Here is a 21,184-nt window from a genome sequence, read left to right on the forward strand (position 1 = left end):
CCTACGAAATCAATCACCAGGGTAAAATGAAACTAGAACAAACAGCATTGAATACTGAATATACCAAAACATGAAACGTATGAATAGAAGCGTTGCTTTTTATTCTACAGTATCACTGAATCAGTAAGACTGCTTCAGCCGAACTGACAAGTGAGAACTCACCTTCATTTTACTGTATAACCGCACGATACCGAAAGAGTTTAAATTATTAAATGATTTTATGGAGGTAATTCGGGAGTTAATTAATGTAGGGATTTGTTTTGATTTACGTTTGACGACTATTTGAATCCATAACATCATAGAAAGACTATTTCGAGAATACTCTAGCATTATTAACACGTCCATTGGTACCAACATATACAGGGTGTCCGTAAAAAGGAGACCAATCCGCCGGCCACGTATAGGGTGGACCAAAATAGTGCGACTTTCGTTATGCCATTTTTTAATTGGGCGCTCGGTATTCAATATACAGGGCGTCAAAATGAGAAATATAAAATCGTTTTTTTTGAAGTAAGTCGAGTGTTTCATAAGATATTAAATTAAAATTTGGTGTGAGGAGGTTTTTTGGAACGAGAAATTGAAATCCGTTCACGGATTTGCTATACCTTGCAGAGGACGCCACCTGTGGTAGGTTGCATGTGTTAAAAATACCAAAACTTTTTTGTACCCCTGTATAATAAAATTCTAGTAAAAAAATGTAATTATCCAATCTTTTTTTGTAAAAAAAGTATTCTTGGTATATGTCGGCCTGAGAATCCGTTTATGAGATATCTTAATTTTAAAATCTAAATACATTTTAACAAGTTAACAAAATAAACGTACATTATTTTTCTAAATTAATGCTAAATTACTTATTATAATAAAAATCTTATAATAATGATCCTAAATGATTTGTTCTACGTAACCTCCATTCATTTGTATACACATAAGAGCCCTCTTTATTAAAGAAAATCTAAGGCTTTGTATAATATATTTGGTTTCAACCTGAAATCCAAGTTGCAATGATTCTTTCCCTTAAATGATCCTCGTTTAAAATCGAAACCATATACACAAAGTCTTTCATACATCCCAAGACTGAAAAATCTAATAGTGTAAGGTCGGGCGAACGAGGTGGCCACGGAACAGGAGCATCTCGACCCCGATCAATCCAGCGATAAGGAAATACTTGATGTAAATAGTTCCTAACATTTATAGCAAAATGAGCCAAAGCACCGTCGAACTTGAAATCAAAAATTTTGTCTTAAATTTAGAGCTAAATCATCAAGCAAATCGAACAGTATTTCTTGTAGAAACAACAGAAATGAATCACCAGTCAAATTACCTAGTAAAATGACAGGTCTTAAAAGAAAGTTATCCACAACAACTGCCCACAATTTACTTGACTATGGCCCTGGGATTCTCTTCAGCCCATATGTGTTCGATATGGATATTTGTCATGCCGTTTCCCGTGAAGGTGGCTTCATCAGTAAACAGAATCGCCCTTATAAAATCCACATTTCAATTATTCGTTTCACATAACCATCTACAAAAAGCAAGTCTTGCCTCGGGATCATCGGGTAAAAGACCTTGTTCTTTTTGAAGATGAAATGGGTAAAGTTGTTGACTCCGTAAAATATTGTATCTCGGTTTCCCCAATATTTCTCACCCGTTCAGCCTAAACCCTAGTACTAATGTTTGGTGATTCTTCGACAATTCTTAAAATGTCTTCATCTTGCCATGGTTGAACCGCACGAGGTCGGCCACAAATACCCTTCCGTCTTTCGCTGAAACTTCTCCCTTAGGCGGTTAATCAAATTTAAAAAATAGTTTCTTTTGGGATGAAATCGGTTTGGGAATGTCTGGGCATAGCGTCTAGCGGCTAAATATTGGCGTCACATCCTACCGTCATTTTCCTAGTTAACAACTGACAGGTATTTACTATTTACAATAACATTTAAAACTTACCAAACATTATAACAATATCCGCCAATTCGGAAAAGAGTACGTTTCTTGGTTTATGGGCCATTATGGTTTTAAAAGTTGTAATAAAACACACCAAATACAAATATTTAATTAAGAAATGTAGATTTATTTAAGGAGTAATTGAGAAGCTTGTTAAGAGCGTCAGAAGCGTTTAAATTTATCATTTTGACAGTACGTAAAAAGTTGGTGGTGCCCGAGGTCAGCCAATTTGTTTAGAAAGAAATATCTAGATTTTAAAATTAAGATATCTTAATAAACGGATTCTCAGGCCGGCATTTGCTAAGAATACTTTTTTTACAAGGAAAGATTGGATAATTTGAATTTTTTACTAAAACTTTATTATACAGTAGTACAAAAAAGTTTTGGTATTTTTAACACATGCAATATACCGCAGGTGGCGCCCTCTACAAGGTATAGCGAATCCGTGAACGGATTTTAATATCTTGTTCGAAAAAACCGCCTCACACCAAATTTTAATTTAATATCTTATGAAACACTCGACTTACTTAAAAAAAAAAAACGATTTTATATTACTCATTTTGAGGCCCTGTATATTGAATATCGAGCGCCCAATTAAAAAATGGCACAACGAAAGTCGGACTATTTTGTTCACCCTATATGTGGCCGGCGAAATGGCCTCCTTTTTCCGGACACCCTGTATGTAAGTACGAGAAGCAATAATTTGCATCTATGACTGTTATCAAGATAATGCTGGACGAATGTTTGTAATTAAGATATTCATAGCCAGTTTTTGGCGGATAGCGTATCATTATGTGTTTACTGTCGATCGCTCCTACCTATCCTATCCTCTATATCTAAAGTAAAGTTTTTCCTACTTGCCTTAATTAAAAATTTTATAGAGCTTAGTGTATTACATCGCACACATGTGGAATAAACTTAGAAATACTGTTTTTTGCAACTCGGTATAGGACAGCAAATCTGGAAAAACAATCGCCCGTTGCTAAATATTGAAGAGTTATTTGCAGTTTTAGTTTCGCCAGTAAAGCCTCTCTCACGATGGTATGGGTTTTTTTGTATTTTTGGAGCACTTGTTTTTATAGGTATCACAATCTTTTATTATCGTTTTTCTAGCACCCCATTTATTTCTTCCTAATATGCAGGATCCCAACCATCTACGACGTTTCCCTTTCTTTTGATTCATCAAAACATTTTGTAATTCATTTTCTAATTGCAAACATACTTCGCAAAGAGCTGATTTTAATTTTATTTTAATGATTTTCATGCCTACGAAATCAATCACCAGGGTAAAATGAAACTAGAACAAACAGCATTGAATACTGAATATACCAAAACATGAAACGTATGAATACAAGCGTTGCTTTTTATTCTACAGTATCACTGAATCAGTAAGACTGCTTCAGCCGAACTGACAAGTGAGAACTCGCCTTCATTTTGCTCGATACCGAAAGAGTTTAAATTATTAAATGATTTTATGGAGGCAATTTGGGAGTTTAATAAAGGGATTTGTTTTGATTTGCGTTTGAGAATCGACCGATTTCTTGTGAAAAAACGATTTTAAATGTGGTTTCGAATTATGGAGCGCCTGTTATCTTCAAAACTGTCATGAATGCCACATTAATGTGCATTATCATTATCATAATTGTCAAATTAACTCAAAATTAACGAAAAACAAAGAAAAACACAAAGTCACGGTCTCACAACATGTAATTAAACGGGCTATACGTGTTATAATCTTTCCTCTTGGTTGAATAATGTTCTCAGGGAGGTGGCCAACTTCAAAAGTATTTATTCGACTAAGGATTCTGTTGATCTAACCAACAGTTTGAAAAATCTTATTATCCCTCATGGATCTAAACTTATTTCCTTAGATGTAAAAAATTTTTTTCCCAGCATCCCTCCCAAAGATTGTTTAAAGTTAGTGAGAACTGTCCTATTAAAAACATCTCTTAGTCATTACGACTAAGAGATGTTCGATATAGTGATCAACCAAAATTTTTTCCAGTTTGACAATAAAATTTTCAGGCAGGTCTCAGGTTTGGCTATGGGTTCTTGTCTTTCCCCTCTGCTGAGCGAGATTTTCACGAGCCATCTAGAAAGAGAAATAGTTGAGGGTAGGTTTAGAGATTGCCTAACAATATATAAGAGGTATGTGGATGACATTTTTATAATCTGGAATGGCAGAGAGGAAGACCTACCAAATTTTCTTAGTTTCGTAAATCCCTTACACCCTAACATTTCATTCACAATCGAAGAAGAAAAAGATGGTTGTTTGTCTTTTCTTGACCTTCTAGTTAAGAAATGCAACAATAAACTTATTTTTGAAAAATATCGTAAGCCCACTACTACCGACAATGTAATTCAGTACTCTTCAAATTCTCCCTACTCATATAAATTTGCCTCCTTTAATTCATTTTTCTATAGATTGTTTAATATCCCCTTGTCAAAAGAAGCTTTCGCTAAAGAATTGAATATTATAAAACATATTGCTCTCAACAACGGATTTCCCCTTCATTTAATAGACAAAATTTATTACAAATTTTTAAATAAATATAAATTGACCTAGAATATTGTTCATAATAACGACTCAGCAAGTTCCTTTAGATCCTTGACCTTTTTTGGTTCTATCTCCGTAAATTTAGTAAGATTCTTTAAATCCCTAAATGTAAAAATCGCGTTTAAGACAGTCAATTATTTAAAGAACCAATTGGTCAGTAGAGTGGACAAGGCAGGCATTCTTTCTTAATCTCGGGTTTACTATTTAAAATGTGATGATTGCAACGCAGTATACATTGGCCAGTCTGGAAGAAAAATCTCTACACGCATTAAAGAACATGTAGCGCTTTTTGAAAATTTTAAAAATACCAATGTCAGTGATACCGAATCAGCGGTTGCGAATCATTTGCTGGCCTCTACTCATTATTTTTCTCCGGGGGTGGGAGCTGAAATGCTTCATGAATGCCCTAAAGGTAAGAAGCTTGACCTTCTGGGGAAAATGGAAATTACAAAAGCTAAAAAGAGTCCTGTTCTCGTGTGTGTGAATGACGTGTTTACTTTTGAACCTAATTTAATTTTTAACAATTTAATTTAGCTAAGTATCGTTTAACATTTTCCTTGTAGTCACTTTCTTCAATTTACATTGGCTAACGCGTTAAGTTGTTTTAGCATTAGGTCCGTATAGCCGATAGGTTTTACATTTATACTTATAACCTTGTTCTACTGGGTTCGATTCTCGTTTGAGTCTATGTTGTTGCGTTCCACTTTTTAATTTTTTATTGTTTGCTTTGTACAGTTATAATCTTAAAATTATTGTTTATTTATGCACTGTGTGGATGGCTTCTAACGATTTTTTATCGTTTTATGTAAGTTTTTAGTTTTATTTAAGTAGTATTTTTATCTTAGGCCTGATGATGCTCTAACTAGAGCGAAACACGTGTAGCCCGTTTAATTACATGTTGTAAGACCGTGACTTTGTGTTTTTCGTCAATTTTGTATGTTGGTCTCTTAGAGAATAATGGATGAGATTTTTAAATTAACTCAAATCTAACCAAAAAAACTTAAAATGGGACAATTTACACTCAAAGTTAAAAAATAATGTACCATTTACAACACACTATAGTGCACAATTTTGACAGCACAAAAAAAAGTGGCAGTGCGCACTCTTATTACAAATTAAAAACGCTATATCTTATTTGCCGCCAATTTTGACTGCTTGTTTTGATTCTCACTTGTCATTCGTGTCAAATATTAAAAAAAATAATAATTTAAAAAATTAACGAAGAATAAACAAAACCGACTAGTCTGTCCTGATTCAATAAATAATTTAGCAATAGACGAATTAAACTAAACCTTAGAGTTAATTTTTTTCCGGAAATATAATACCGATTGAGTTAAGTCTTTTATGTAATTTTTTTTCTATAATAAAGTGAGTGCTTAGTTAGGTAAGTTACCCTAAGTCCCAAGGAGCCCTTCCTATTTAATCTACCAATAATTTTACTAGTAATAATAAAAGTCTTTATTGCCAACAAGCAAGAATGATTTAAGCCAAAGAAATAGAAAAAAAAACAATATTTCTAAAACAATTAAACTTATGTACTTATGAAAATACAAATCAATCAATGCACCATTGATCAGCTGAACCAAGGAACAGTTTGTATCTTATAAGTGACAGATTCAACATAGGGCACATGCCATATAAAGGCAATCTCAAGAATATATTGCAGGAAGGCCTTGACAAGAAGAAGATTTGAGGATGTGTTTATCCAACTTGTCTAACATAATTCAATTTATTGCAGAATGTCTTGATAAAAAATCACAAGTGAATGTAGTTTAAGGCCTTTGACAAAGTATCACACACTATACTCTTAAAAAAACTTGAATATCAATATGGGTTTAGCACTTATTTGGTAAGACTCTTGCACTCATATTTAGAAAATAGACATCAGAAAGTTGTTATCAAGGGGTATCAGTCAGATTGTTTTCTTGCCTTATCTGATGTAACACAGGGCTCAAATTCAGGATCCTAATGTTCATTTTGTGCATCAACGACCTAACATTATGCAGATAATATATCGTCCCCTTAATACCTCAACTAGGTAACTCAAAAATTGTAATTTTTCAGGGGAGCAGTTTTTAAAGTTTTAAAAAATTTAAAATGTTGTATAATAGCGAATTGAATTTCTTTTTAATTATACCGCATGGACATTGAATAAATATATATACTTAATATTTTTAGAGATTGTCAGCTTTTTTTTCAGTTCTTTTGGTATTAAAAAATGAGATATCTAGTTGTTGACTGAGCAGTAAGAACAAGTTTTAATATCAAAAATACTTTTATTAATACTTACATTTCTGTCAAATGTAAAAAAACCCAAATACATAACTCATGATTACTTAAATACTATACTTCGTCACTTACTGTCACTTAAATCTGATTCAGGTACAACTTCTTCTGTTTGCTTAAATGGAAGGTTTTCAAAAAAAGGTTTATTTTCAATGGGAATTGTGGGAGGTTTAGTGTTAAATAATGACAAAAGATCAATGTATTTTTCCTTAGTTATAGGTGATCTGCTTTTATACAAAGACTTGGGCATTTTTCTATTAATTTGAGATGGTTTTGTTTTCCTTTTGCAGTTTAAACTCCTAAATTCTTCATTGAATTTTTCTTTGAATTTTAATATAAAAGGTTCTGATTTAGAAAAGCGCATACAATACATTTTCTGCCAGGCAACTTGTTTTCCACTTTCGTCCTTGGTTCTGAAAATTAAAACTTTATCTGCATGATTTTCCAATCAAATATTTGTTCATGTGTAACATCATGAACGATGTAAGGTTTATTACCCTTTCTTCGGGAACATCTAGCTATTGTTTTCCAGTCTTGTGGTAAATAAGTTTTGCCTACTCTTTTAAATTCTGTTGAAATGGCAGAGTGCATGGAATCGCATTCCATTTTACTATGTCCCGACACTAAGAAGTTGAGTTCGTTTCTAAATGTGCAATATTTTGAACGCGCGGCTGTTAAGTACATGCCAGATACAAATTTGTTTAAATTTTGTCCACCACATCTGTCACTAAAACACTGAACCTGATTTGTAGTTTCTGGCAAAGATTCAAAATATTTATATAAACAGGTCGCAATCTCACAGCTACCTCGTTTGCCTTCAACTTCTGTCCACATAAAGCAATCACCTTGTTTGGAGAGAGAATGGTAATGTTAAATACTTTAAATGCTTTATTTTATAAATTGCTTATAAAATAAAGCATTATTAGTTGGATCATTTGGCACCAGAAGCACTTGTTGCATTTTTTTTCCGCCAACTGTGTGCTTAATCGCTTTTCATCGCGAGCTCTATCCTTAGCTGCTATATGAGCCAAATACTCAATTTGCATAGATGGTTTATCACTTAAAGGAAAATTGTAGATCATACATATCTGACACTGATCTTTGCGAGGTCGATAAAAACCAAGGTTATACTCCTCTGAGAACACCTTTCTATAAATGGCAGAGCTAGCTGGTGTTTGTTTTTTTTTTCATTGTATTTTTTTTATAAAGAGAGTACATAATTGTTATGTTTCAGAGGCCAAATATTTAGGTACGTTGCGTTTTTGAACGACAATAGTGTGAGCCGACTACTGGAAACTTCTCAATATGACTTTTAACACTATTCATTATTTCAGGAGTCGTGACCTTTTTTTAAAAATTTCCGCGCTTGTCTTCCAAAGTTGTGTTTTGTTCAGTTCTCGCTTTCATCGCAATATCCACAACTCCCTTTCTAATTCCTAGGGTATTGATAAACATCGTTAAAATATCTCCGAAAAATCGACAATTGTTCATCATAAGAGAAAACTTCACTGCATTGTCTTTTGCAGGTAGCTAAACATGGATCTTTCATTGCTACCCTCGGAACGTGTTTGCCTCTTGAGGATATGTATGCCTCGCCACGTTGTTTTTTTAATTTTGCAACATTCCTATTCCAATTTTGTTCATTTCTTTTCCTTTTTCTCGACTTATCTGTCCCAACAGGCAACTGTTCCATATCGTGTAATTCAATATTGTTTCTTTGTAATGTGCCAACTTGGAAATCAAAATCACTGCTAGAAGAATTTTCAGACTCTGGATTATATTCCGAGTGTTCAGGAGAATATGCCGCTCAAAGTCTGAATTTAAGTCATATAAATGCTGTTTTGAAGTGCCCGGAACCGGCTCAATATTTTCAACTGTAAAAATTAGAAATTAATAACACTAGAAAAATTGGATTTTAAAAACTTTTCTCACCGTTTAAACTTTCATTTCCAACAGTAAATTCTTGAAATGCCAAAGTAGTATCATCACATGAAGTAAAAAAAGAACTTTCTAAAAAATAAAAGGTATTTATCAGTCTACGTATTTACAAGGCTCTTGCCCAATAATAATACAAAAATATTTTATAAAATAAACTTAAATAACAATTACTTGTAGGTTGTTCCGCTTTATTCTTTCCTTCCGTCGTATATTTTATGCGAGTATTTATCTCATTATCAGGTGACGACATGTCAATTGTCATCATCATCATTGACTGTCTCTATATCTGAAACTAAAAATAATTTTAAAAATACTCCTATAACAATTATTAAGATTAGGATAGATTTCGCAATAATACCAGAGCACATTATTTTTAATTTAAATTTCAGAAAATTATTAATTGATAAATACCTAACTTATAATATAATATTTCTTTATTAATTGCATTTAAATTCACTCACCTTTATTCTCCGTCAACTGGCTACGTGCTAAAGTTAATATGTATTTGGCTCTTGTAGACATTTTTGCTTTTTTTCGCCTTTTTTTCACAAAAAATATTACAAAAACTGGAGGAACATACTTAATAATGTCACACTCGACATTTACTGCAAACATAGGTATCTCGAAAAATATCTGTAAGGGGTAGCGAATAAGTCAAGTTAGCCGGGCGCACAACTAGGTAACTTAAATTAAACACTTGTTGCCCTACAAATTTTTGTAATCGCAGGTGCATAATTAGATACGCAAGGTAGCTACTTTAAGCAGCAGGTATTTTTTTAAACTCTGAACATAACTAGTTTTTGTCACTGGATTCCCGTAAATTGGATTGGAGTTGAACTTACCTAGTTGTAGCATTAAAAAAGGCGTAAAAGGTTATAAAGGAAAAAGTAGATAACTCAAAATCGTGAAATTTCGAGTTACCTAGTTGTAATATTAAGGGGACGATATGTGAAAATTAATAATGTGAAATAATCCAAAAAGACTTTTACAAGATTTTTTCTTGGTCTGTAGTTAACAACCCTCATTTTAATATAAACAAATGCTATACTCATATTTACACCATTCTAAACAAGGCAAAAAAAATATGTGGGTTTATAGTAAGAAGTTGTAAAAGTTTTACCAATACTAACTGTGTTAGAACTCTCTATATGTCATACATAATAAGCATTTTGGAGTATTTTTCCATTTTTTGGTGCCCTTGTTACGATGTGCATATTTTAAATATTGAGATAGTGCAAAATAATCTATTAAGATATATGAACTACAAGGATACAGGTGAGTATGATCTGCATATTCCCAAATTGGAGATAATGAATAAATTTAATTTAATGAATCTGGAAAGGTGAAGAAAGTTGGCACTTCTGACATTTTTGTGCCAATTATTATAAAAGAAATAGACAATCCCGATTTGTTGGGTATGATAGCTCTTAATGTACCTGTGTACCAGACAAGATGTCCATTCCTATTTAATGTGGAGTGTGCTCGAATCAACTATTACCTAAATTCTCCTGTAATATCCATGTGTCGCCTCTACAATAATTTGGAAAGTGAATATATTTTTAATACATCAGTTGCTTATTTAAGACAAATAGTATAATAGGAATGCTATAAATTATTAACCTGCTTTGCAGCCTATTCTATAATTGGTTTTTTACTGTTTTAATTTTTTTTTAATTTTCAATTAATTAAGAGTGATAAATTATAAAGCTACCAGGTCTCATACATAAGTACTCTAAAAACTTGTAAAGATATATGAGCCATCAGCGGAAAAGTGGTCTCCCTTAAAGTAGAAATTTAGAAAATTGATATTTTGCATCTGGATGAATTAAAAAATCACAGTAACATATTTTTTACTTTTTTGTACATATTTATTATAATAAAACCCTGTACTAAAATTTCATATGGTAAAAAATTTAACTGATTGCGCCCATTAATTACATTTTTGCCGCCCAATGTCATTCTTCCAGTAAGTTTTTTTCAAAAACATAGCGGAAAAGTGGTATAACTTGGAGAGTTATATCACTTTTCCTTATAAAAGTTAACCAAATTTTACAAAACTGATGAACCAAGAAAAATAATAGCCGAAGTATGTTTACTATGATATCTATTACTGATAAAAGTGTTCAAAAAATATAGAGCTTGAAGAGCAAAACATTACTACTACTTATCTTACATACTAAACTTAAAGTAAGGAGAGTAAGAACAAGTTATTAAACAAATTAATCTTCATCAGAATCGGATAATGGACCACTGTCAACAGCATCTTCTTTTGTCAGTAAGTCCAGGAAGAACTGATGCTGAATCGGGGAAATCCACTGAAGAAGTTCTATCATATCTTTTTTCTTAGCTACAGTAACTGATCTACACACTACATACCATAACACTAAAAAAACCTGACTAAACAAGAAAAAGCGAGTTTAATAGGACCTGGCGCGACATCGGAACAGCGTGGTGCCTTGACTTATACCACTATTCCAGCGAACGAATCCATTATGTTGAGAGGAATAATGTTAGGAAGCTCTTATCTTAGCTAAGTTAAAATTTTGACTTATACCAGTTTTCGACTGAATATATTAGACCAGTAGAAACATAATTAATGGTATAACTCAAAAATTAAAAAATACTGACATATGCCACTTTTCCTCTGAGCGGCTCATATATAGAACTTCAAAACATAGGGACATATCAATAATATTTTAGAAATGAAATGTATATCTATCAGCTTGTTGCTTTGTCTGAAAATAGCATTTTTTTTTAAATAATTATTCACGCATATTTATATTTTGGATAAACGGCATTATAGTCAAAGCTCATATCTTTTTTAGGGCATCATGTCTGTTTTGGATAAACTCGTAATCCGTGGCATCCGAAGTTTCGGACCAGATAACGAAGAAAAGGTGAATTTTTCCACTCCTCTAACACTCTTCCTTGGCCAAAACGGTTGCGGAAAAACAACAATTATCGAATGCCTGAAGTACGCATTAACCAGCGACTTACCGGGCGGAAGTGACAACGGTCGGGGTTTTATTAATGACCCCAAGCTGTCAGATAGAGCTACAACTAAAAGTTGTATTAAATTAAGATTCAAAGACGCCAAAGGAGACTTTGTAACAGTCGCTAAGTTCATTCAGTTATCAACCGAAAGAACCGGGAAGTTAAAATTTCAGAGTTTAGCACCAACTCTGAGGTGGGAAGCAGCAGACAAGAGCAAAGCGGAAGATATATCCGGAAGGTGTATCGATATCGATGTATACTGCGCACAGAAATTAAATGTTTCCAAAGCTATATTGAACAGCGTTATTTTTTGTCATCAAGAGGACTCTGCTTGGCCCTTGGATGAAGGGAAAAAATTAAAAGAAAAATTCGATGTGATATTTGGAGCAGAGAAATACAATAAATGTGTGGAGAGATTCAGAAAGCTTATTAAGGCAAAAAGAGACAATATTAAGGTAAAAACCATTTTTTGCTAACTTTTTTAATTTAATACCCATGCAGATACTATCAAATCAACTTGTAATGAGTTATGGAGCCTATGGCAATTCACTTCAATTTTTCCATTTACTTAAACTTGTTTTTTCTTGACTTGTTTATTCTTCTACTTGTTACTTTCTATGTATGCTTCTTCCAACTCTATCAAAGATATTAGAAAATGTTATGGAATATCAGTAAATAATGATTTCAGTAAAGCATTATTTACCACAAAGTATATATACGCTTTATTTCTTGACCATAGTAATTATTGATCCTTTAAAGACAGAGCTAGGAACTTACAAATTATTTCTAGCAATTTCTTTTTGATACTGTTTTTACCGGATTTTCCCTTAAAGCTTCTTGATTAGTTAATGTTGAGATATGGTACCTCACCACCTATAATCAAACTCTGCATATAATGGATTTCATTATCTTGACTTGAAGACCGGTTGTACACTGTAGCAACATAACATGGACTCATGTACAGACAAAAGTTTAAAACAAAGGAAAACTGGCACACATGCTTAGACAATGTAAAAGTGTATATATGAGCCGTTAAGAATTATAGTGGCCTAACCCCAAAATAGAAAAATGAGTAAGTCAAGTGTAAAAATCGGTACCTTTTCAATGGTGGCTTTTGTAAGCAGTTTAAGTTTATTATTAAAAATGTACAGTCAATCTATTAATATTTTATCAAAAAGATGATTTTTATGTGGGTTAGGCAACTATAACGTAATTTTCTAAGTGCAACTAGATTTTTGGACCTAATATTTTACATATCTAAAGAACTAATAAAAAGAGGCCAATTTTATTATATCTGGGTATATTTTCATAACATAAGTATTTTTTAATACATAAGTAGTACCCAAATAAAATAATTAACTGTATTTAGGGTTTCCTTTATCAAATCATCGTCTTTTTCCCGTACTCCCAGTTCGTCAATGGCTGTGGCAGAGATCTTTAAATTATTGTAAAAAACCATGAAAAATAGATAAAACGTATGAAAAAGTTCAATAAGATCTGCTTTCTTTTTTTTTTCTATTGGGTGTCCGAAAGAATAAAGCAGATCCAAATTTTCAACTGGTGCACAAGGATTCCGTTTTGCCACACTTGCCAATCTTTGAATTTGAAAATTGGTGTCTAGTACCATTCGAAAGTCTAATCCATTGCATTTGCCTCCATTCCACCTTAGAACCATCTGGAGTAATTTTTCTATTAGCAATAACATCCTCCAGTTTCTTGAAAAAAAAATTTTTTTGTCATTTTAACTACTTGGAATGGCTTTTGTTTTTGTGCAGATTTTTATGAAATTCCTTTTATTTTTCTACAATACCGAATTCCTCGATCACAAGAAGGATATGAGTGACCTGACTAAAAACTTCTAATTAATTACGTTGAACTTGTCATGAAGTCGCAATTTATGGTCCATCATCCATGGCGATTTTGGCCGCAACATTGATCATTTTACGTGAAGTTTTCTTTCCGACACAAAATTTTTGCAATAGCGGATAACACAAGGACTGTGGACAGTACTGGAGTGGACAAAGTCTTCATCAAGTCAAACGTAATAGTGACTTTTTCATTTCTCGCTAATTTTTAAAACTGTAGCTCTTGTTGTGCTTCCAGGTTCTTTATTTCTTCGTCTCTACTAATTTTAAATTTATTACTTAATTGTTAGCATTGAAAATATTTCTAAATACATGATTGCTGACAGGAGAGGCTTACTATTTTTTATATAGATTGCACAATACCTGTATATTTAAATAGGGAGCCAAATATTTTTTGCCAGTCTTCGCTCTGGAATAATGGGATTTAAAAACAGGAAATTTTTCCATAAATTCCTTAACTTCTTGAACCTTTGGATCAGGCGTTTTTCTAGCATATGGATGACTTCCTCGTTGATTTATTGGAGGAATTCTCTCTGACTTTTTAATCAGAACTCTTGATAATCTGCAATCCGAAATCTACAAAATCTGCTTACAAAACTCTTTGCAAACTTTCACGTAAAACTTCCATTTTCATTTGGTAATTTATAAATCTCTCGTCATACTTCGCCTGCAATGTTAATTTTCCGTGTATACCCTATTTTTTTGTACATCCACTGGTCCAATTATATATGATGATTGCAACTCTAAATTTGCCAAATTATAAAAATGTTCAACTTTTATTTTTTCAGGGCCGTTATTAATGCATTTACAAATAGGATCATGAACCGCCTTTGCAGGAATATTTTGTGTCCTTACATTACTACAATCATTTCCTGATGCTGTTTTCAATTTCCGAGTATTCGATTTCCAAATTTTCTCCATTCGTATCCGTTTTTTGCCTTTTAGATCAGAAATATCCGATAAAGCATCTAAAATAAACAAATAAACTTAGTATTGTGAATGAGTATTAAAAACATACAGGGCTTAAGTAAAATACCCTAAACTTTTGCCCTCTAAACCTAACCTAAATTGTTACTTTAAGCAGAAGTGGGCATTTAAAAAATTAATAATGTACTTATATGTACACTTGTAATTTACGTAACAAAATGACTCTGCATAGCTTAAACACTTATTTTTTGACACAAAAATACTAGTTTTAATTTCACGATAACAAGCACGTTTTAACCTAAACGCACGTAAATAAATGATAATCTTAACATAAAAGTGGCCTAACCCACGATGTAAAATATTGAAGTAGAACTTGTGGCGACATCCCCACATACAAACTGTTATATCGCTTAGGCCATTTTTTTTTATCGAATCTTTGGGTATTCGGGAATTATTTTCTATGTTTATCTAAATTTCGATTTTTTGTGGATTAGGCCACTCTAATTCTTAAGGCCTCATATCTACCAATAACTTGTACATTATTTTGCATGTATTTTGCATTCCTAATGAAGTAAGCCCTAACAGACGGAAAGTGCTTAGCTGATTGTAATTAAAAATTATTACACTGACATACAAAACGTTGTCTTATTTCGTATTTTATTATTACAAAGAAGGTTCTTTTTGTTTACACAATAGCCCATAAAAATCAAAATGTATTAATATTTATTAATTAAAATCGATTTTTTCTCTAAAGTTATTAAAGGAACAGCTGGAGCTTAAAAAGTTGGCTAGGAAGAACACGGACGAGAAAAAGGAAACGTTACAAAAAAATGAAGAACGATTGGCGAAAATTGAAGGCGAGATGGAAGAGAAGCAGAACGAACTTGATCCATTACAGACGCGACTAAAAGAGATAAACGAGGTTCTAGAATCACTATCTATGTGGCTTCAGAAATTGGCAGGCCTGGAAACCACTTATAAAGGTCTCTATTTTCTACTAAAAGGGATACATTTTGAAATATAGGTTTTTATTTTACTATTTAACCTAAAAAACAACAAATTTAAGACGATACTCAGTGTATCCGTAATATATCCGTAGCGAACACGTAAAGTTGAACTTAAAGTTGCTGGTTTTTAAAAATATGGTTAAATTTAATGGGTCAAAATTCTTCTGGGAGGGTTGGTTTTGACACTTTAGGGATGGGAATCATAACACTTGTCTTGAGTTCATCTGGAACTCTACCAGTTTCTAAAGGGGTATTTATTAGATAACGGATATCCCACCACACAAAATAACTCTTTGATCAACTTAACACTGAAAAACTCATCACTGGTACTTTTGTTTTTAAGTTTAAATGTAATAGATTTTAGTTCCTGAATAGTAAGATTTTTAAAGTTTGCTATCTCTGAGTTCTTATGTTCACCAACTTTGCAGTCCTATTGCCGTTTCTCTATATTTTCTGAAATTTCCGCGACACTATCTGCATAATATTGGTTAAAAATTTCTTCTACGCTGGTATTATATGGACTAAAATCAATGTTCCCAAACTCTGTAGGCTGATTTTTGCTTCCTATCAAACCCTTTAGAGTTCGCCAAATTTTTTTACTATCACACCTACATATATCGATGTTTTGTTCATAACATATTTTTTTTTCCTGTCCTAAAAGTGAAGTCACATTATTCGGTAAATTTTGATACGTGTTTCAATCAATTTCACTTTTGGTAAGACAAAATCGCTTGTATGCGTCGTTACGTTCTGTTTGTGCTTGTTTTACAGTATCATTAACCCATGGATATTTTTTTAGTGTACGTTTTTGTTTGGGACTTTCTTTATCCACTGCGACTCTTATAATCTCTAAAAAATTAGAATACATAATGTTATATTCAAGCAATATTTAAAAATCAGAGAACCATGCTTAACAGGGATAAAGGTGCAATCTCCTATAGTCAATTGTATAGTTTAGTTAGTGTTTAAACTTTGTTTAGCCATGTTTCATTGGATTTTTCGGTCTATTAGTGACATCTTTAGTATATAAGGCCACTTGTAAGTAGCTTTAGTATAGTTTTAATTTTCTCCCGAAGATGCTAACATCGTTAGCAAAATACGTATCGCTGACGAGAGTAAAATAAACAGTTTTGGTTAGTTGTAACGCCATGTCCTAGGTAAACGCGGGTACGAAATGCGATGCGATAAAACGCACGCATCGCACGCTATTGCATTGCGTGCGTTTTCACATAGGTGGCAAATTTAAATACGATATTTTAGTTAAAAAACAATGGCTTCGACGTCAACTCGCTTAATTTTACTAACGGAAAACAGTGTTGTTAAATGAAAATTATTACAAAAAATTAAAAAGAGACGTGAATATAGAAAAAATACTCATAGAATCTATAGAAATAGGACTGTTTACGGTGAATTTCATCACCTTTATCTTGAATTGCGACTAGATGGAAGTGCTTTTCGACAGTATACTAGAATGACAATAAATACATTTGATTATATTGTTGTAAAAATTCGAGATGCCTGCTACCACTGTACCACAAATTTTCAAAGACCTATTTCTATTGAAGAGAGGCTTTTGTTAACCTTAAGGTAAGTAACTTATGCAAAAATGTACATTTTAATTGTTTTTATTGAAGTTAAATGTATTAAAGTATAATTTACTCTTTAAATATTTTGAAAAAAGTCTTATTCGAAATTTCCTTCGTTATATGCACTATTTGAATACAGAGTAGTAAAGTTGAAAGCAGGCGAAGACAGACATATTCGAATAGGAGGAGGGCCCTGATGGCACAGTCGATGGTTGAGCAGGGAAATATGTACCAACACTTGTACTACTGGTAGTCTGCGGTGACATTTCTTGGATTAAGACCTCTTGGAATTTGTTTCTTAGCCGCAGCTGCTGTATCGGATCCATTTTTTGGAAATATATAATAATATAATAATAATAATAATAACGTTTATTATTTATCATGGAAATTACATAGAATATAAACTTACAGGTGTATTCAATAATTGAGGTAAATAAAAGCTAATGTATCAGACTCCTGCATTGAAAATGCAGGTTCTGTTCTACCTACATAGCTACAACATAAAAAACTTTTTAAACTAAACTACTTTTTAAATAAAACTAACGAATTAAACTAACTACTAGATATAATGTACATACATTACATCTAGGTAGTTGATGATTTGGTACAGATTACAATACAACAATTAAATACGGAAGAATATATCTAATATTAGCCATTCAATTACAATTTATAAACAAGAAAAATGAAAAATAAATCTTCTAGCTCTAATATGCATGTTACTGATTATCCAATAAGATTTGCCTTACTTTTGTTTTGAATCTATAAATGGAATTCGAAATATCAGTTATATCGGGTGGTAGCGCATTAATGATATGAGAAATATAAGAGAATGATTTTTGTGTTTAGGAATAGTTAAAGATTTACTTCTTAAATTTAAGTGATGAATATCTGTCCGAAAAGTAATTTTGTTGTATAGGTAGGGAGGACTGCGGTATTTAATAATTTTATAAAATAGCACACTGGAATGTAGCTTACGTCTATTAAACATATTAAGCCACTTAAGATCATTAGGCTTATGTGATACATGACCTCGCCTATTAATGCCATAAATAAAACGAATACAAGAGTTTTGCATGTTTTGAACTCTATAGGAGTTTTGACCATCTAGACAAGGTCTATAAACCGCATCACAATGATTAAAATTTGACAACACAAGAGAGTCGCATAGCTCACATTTAATATTCAGATCTAAGTAATGTCGATGAGGGTACATGGTTTTTAGAGCACAATACGATTTTTTAAGATTATTTGATATGTGTCCACTAAACTTTAGCTGTGAATCGAGTGTTAAACCCAAGCTCTTGGTGCTCTCAACTACTTGAAGTTTTTGATGTCCAACAAACAAAGAAAATTCTTCATAAATAGTCCTTATTTGAACGTTACTTCCAAAGAGACTAACTACACATTTTTTAGGGTTTAAAATTTTAACATATGCTTACTAGAGACTTTAACAAGTGCATCAAGATCAGCATTTATATGGTTCAAAGCAGTTAAATAATCAGAAGGTGCAAAGGAGTGATACAACTGCGTGTCATCTGCATAGAAGTGATACTTACAGTATTCAAGATATTGAGGAAAGCATGTTGTATAAATACTAAATAGTAGTGGCCCCAATATACTACCTTGAGGCACCCCATTAAGAACTGAAAGACGACTTGAAAAGGTTGCATCAATTTTTACCATTTGAGACCTATTACTTAGAAATGACTTTATTAAAGCTATAGCATGATTTGAGAATCCTATGTAGTGCAGTAAGGCTACCAATATGATTTAAAAAATCAAAGGCTTTAGTAAAATCTAGCAATACCAGAGCGGTGACTTTGATATTATCTCGGGCACGAAAAATGTCATCGGTAATATCTGCCATTGCTGTAATATGGCAGTAGAGATCTTAAAAATAGAGAATTCTCGTCTTCCGGTGTTCTGGTGCTCAAAGCGATTTTTTTAGTTTCTATATTAAGTAACTTTTTTTCCATATCAATAATCTCTTCGCGTACCATCTTTTTCTTTAAACGAGAATGGTTTTTCTTGGACGAAGACGGCATATTTTTCGATTCGACCTGTATCTGTACAGGCTCTGTTTGTTGTGAGCCATCATTGTTGGCATTTCCTTGCGAAATGCCATGCTTAGCAACTGCGAATGGAACAATGACAGTGGCAACCACTTGCGAATCATCTACAGTGCCTCTTATTGGTGACGATGAAGCACTTGGAGTCTAATTTTCGTCCGAGATGTGCGCCTCAGTATCTTCATCGTCAACTAACGAGGTCTGCAATTTTTCCAATACCGCATTGTGAGGAACCTTTCCTTCCGTAATTCAAGGAGCTACTATGCACTTCATAAACTGTAGATTAGAAAAATACTGCCATTTGCCTGTATATCACCTGAATGAGGTTTACGAACTTTCTTCAATTCTTTTGCAAACTGATCGCGCAAGTTTCTCCATTTCTTTTTAGCTTCTTCCTCTAAAATAGAAAATAATGCATCAATAAATACACTGCGCGTCAGTCGAAGCGAGACACCTGGTTTTTTTTGAGTAAAATTCAAACTGCTGTAACTTTTTTTAAACTTATTTTTTTTTGCTTGGAAATCAGGTGTCCCGATTTAACTGACGAGCAGTTTGGTATATTATATCCGTATACACTGTGGTCAAAGATATTTTTGTGGGGTTATGATTAAAAATATGTATTGCTTTTTACTTGACTCCCCCTGAATATTTTTTGGTATATATGTGAGTATAGATATAATAAATTTTATTTATTTTAGGTATCTATCTACTGGAATCGCATTTAGGCAAATTGCCTGTCTGTAAGGCCATTTGGGACTCACTTCAGGAAACGCATATGCCCTTGCCTACCGTCAGTGATTTTGAAAATGTTGCAGTACAGTATTTCAATAAATGGAACTTTCCTAATTGTTTAGGTAGCATCGACGGAAAACATATCAGAGTTAAATGTCCAGCTAAATCAGGCAGGATGTTCTATAATTACAAAAACTTTTTTTCAATAGTTCTAATGGCAATTGTGAATGCAAATTATCGATTTTTAATGATTGATGTGGGTTCATATTGGAAATATAGCGATTCAGGAGTATTTTCTAATTCAGCAATTTATCAAAACATCGAAAATGGCACTTTACTTCTTCCAAGAGATAAGCAGTTACCTAACTCTGAAAAAAAAACTCCCCTCGTATTCATAGGAGATGAAGCATTCCCATTAAGAACATATCTGTTGAGAAGCCCTATCCTAGAAGACGTCTTCAAAATAAGGAAGCTGCCTCATATTACAATTACCGTTTATCACGGGCCATGTTACCGTTTATCAATGAGTGTGGAATGTGCCTTTGGCATAAGTTCTGCCTAATTTAGAATTTTATTAAAATCTATAGAGACAAACATTGAAAATGCAGTTTATATTGTAAAAGCGATTTGTATTTTACACAATACTATAATCGACATGGAAGAAGACCCATTTGTCAACGGGTCAAATACTGAAAACAATCATAGTGATAACAATAATAATTTACGTATTTCAAGATCCCACAATCGTCCGACCAGGAAATCAGAAAATTTGAGAAATACATTTTGCGAATACTTTTCTTTAAACAAAATTTAAATAGACCGAATGTACGATTTTTGAATAAATGCAATAAAAGTTGATTAAAAATTTACTAGGTACTTTTATTACACTTACTTGAAAATCCAATATTGTTAGCTACAGCATCCCATTCCTTTTCAACAATTAACCGATCCTTGTATCGCGGATTTCTTTTATTCCACAAAACATTTCTTCTTTGCACTTCACAAAAATCGGACGTAAACTGCGGGAAAAATATAACCGATTTTAAATTAAAGACAATGCGTGCGTTGCGGCAATCTAGTTGCGGGCGGAATGATCGTGCGACGTGACAACGCTGGACGGGCTCATTTAAATTCATGTTGTTTATTTTAAACGTTCTACGCATCGCACGCACCGCAAATATCGTATTTACATAGGACATAGTGTAAAACCCCGACTTGCGGTTGTTTAGCAAATTTACCTAAAGCAGCTTATGAGATAATCCCTACCAAACTTTTAAAA

At 32.8% G+C, this 21,184-nt stretch overlaps 1 protein-coding gene and 1 long non-coding RNA gene across 4 annotated transcripts in view; one reads left to right on the forward strand and one right to left on the reverse strand.

The window, feature by feature from the left end:
* The window catches only part of LOC126738329 (DNA repair protein RAD50), a 61,485-nt gene that overhangs the window by 20,402 nt on the left and 19,899 nt on the right, over positions 1-21,184 (forward strand). The window contains exons 1-3 of one of the 2 annotated variants that reach the window (XM_050443600.1): positions 5,693-5,882; positions 11,548-12,171; positions 15,263-15,491. In XM_050443600.1, coding sequence (XP_050299557.1) covers positions 11,554-12,171; positions 15,263-15,491 — 847 coding nt within the window. In that variant the 5' untranslated portion in view covers positions 5,693-5,882; positions 11,548-11,553. Of the gene's footprint in view, positions 1-5,692; positions 5,883-11,547; positions 12,172-15,262; positions 15,492-21,184 lie in introns of those variants that run through there. The other variant, XM_050443598.1, reaches the window with a different exon arrangement.
* Positions 6,761-9,352, reverse strand: LOC126738331 (uncharacterized). Of its 2 annotated transcripts, XR_007661300.1 has the most exons (5): positions 9,184-9,352; positions 8,894-9,014; positions 8,717-8,794; positions 7,282-8,658; positions 6,761-7,197 (listed from the first exon to the last, which is right to left on the reverse strand). It is a non-coding gene; the product is annotated as an uncharacterized LOC126738331 (long non-coding RNA). The 2 variants fall into 2 exon arrangements; XR_007661299.1 differs by having other exon boundaries at positions 6,761-8,658; positions 9,184-9,341.

This window comes from Anthonomus grandis, chromosome 7 (assembly GCF_022605725.1).
Source record: "Anthonomus grandis grandis chromosome 7, icAntGran1.3, whole genome shotgun sequence".
Classification (NCBI taxonomy): domain Eukaryota; kingdom Metazoa; phylum Arthropoda; class Insecta; order Coleoptera; family Curculionidae; genus Anthonomus; species Anthonomus grandis.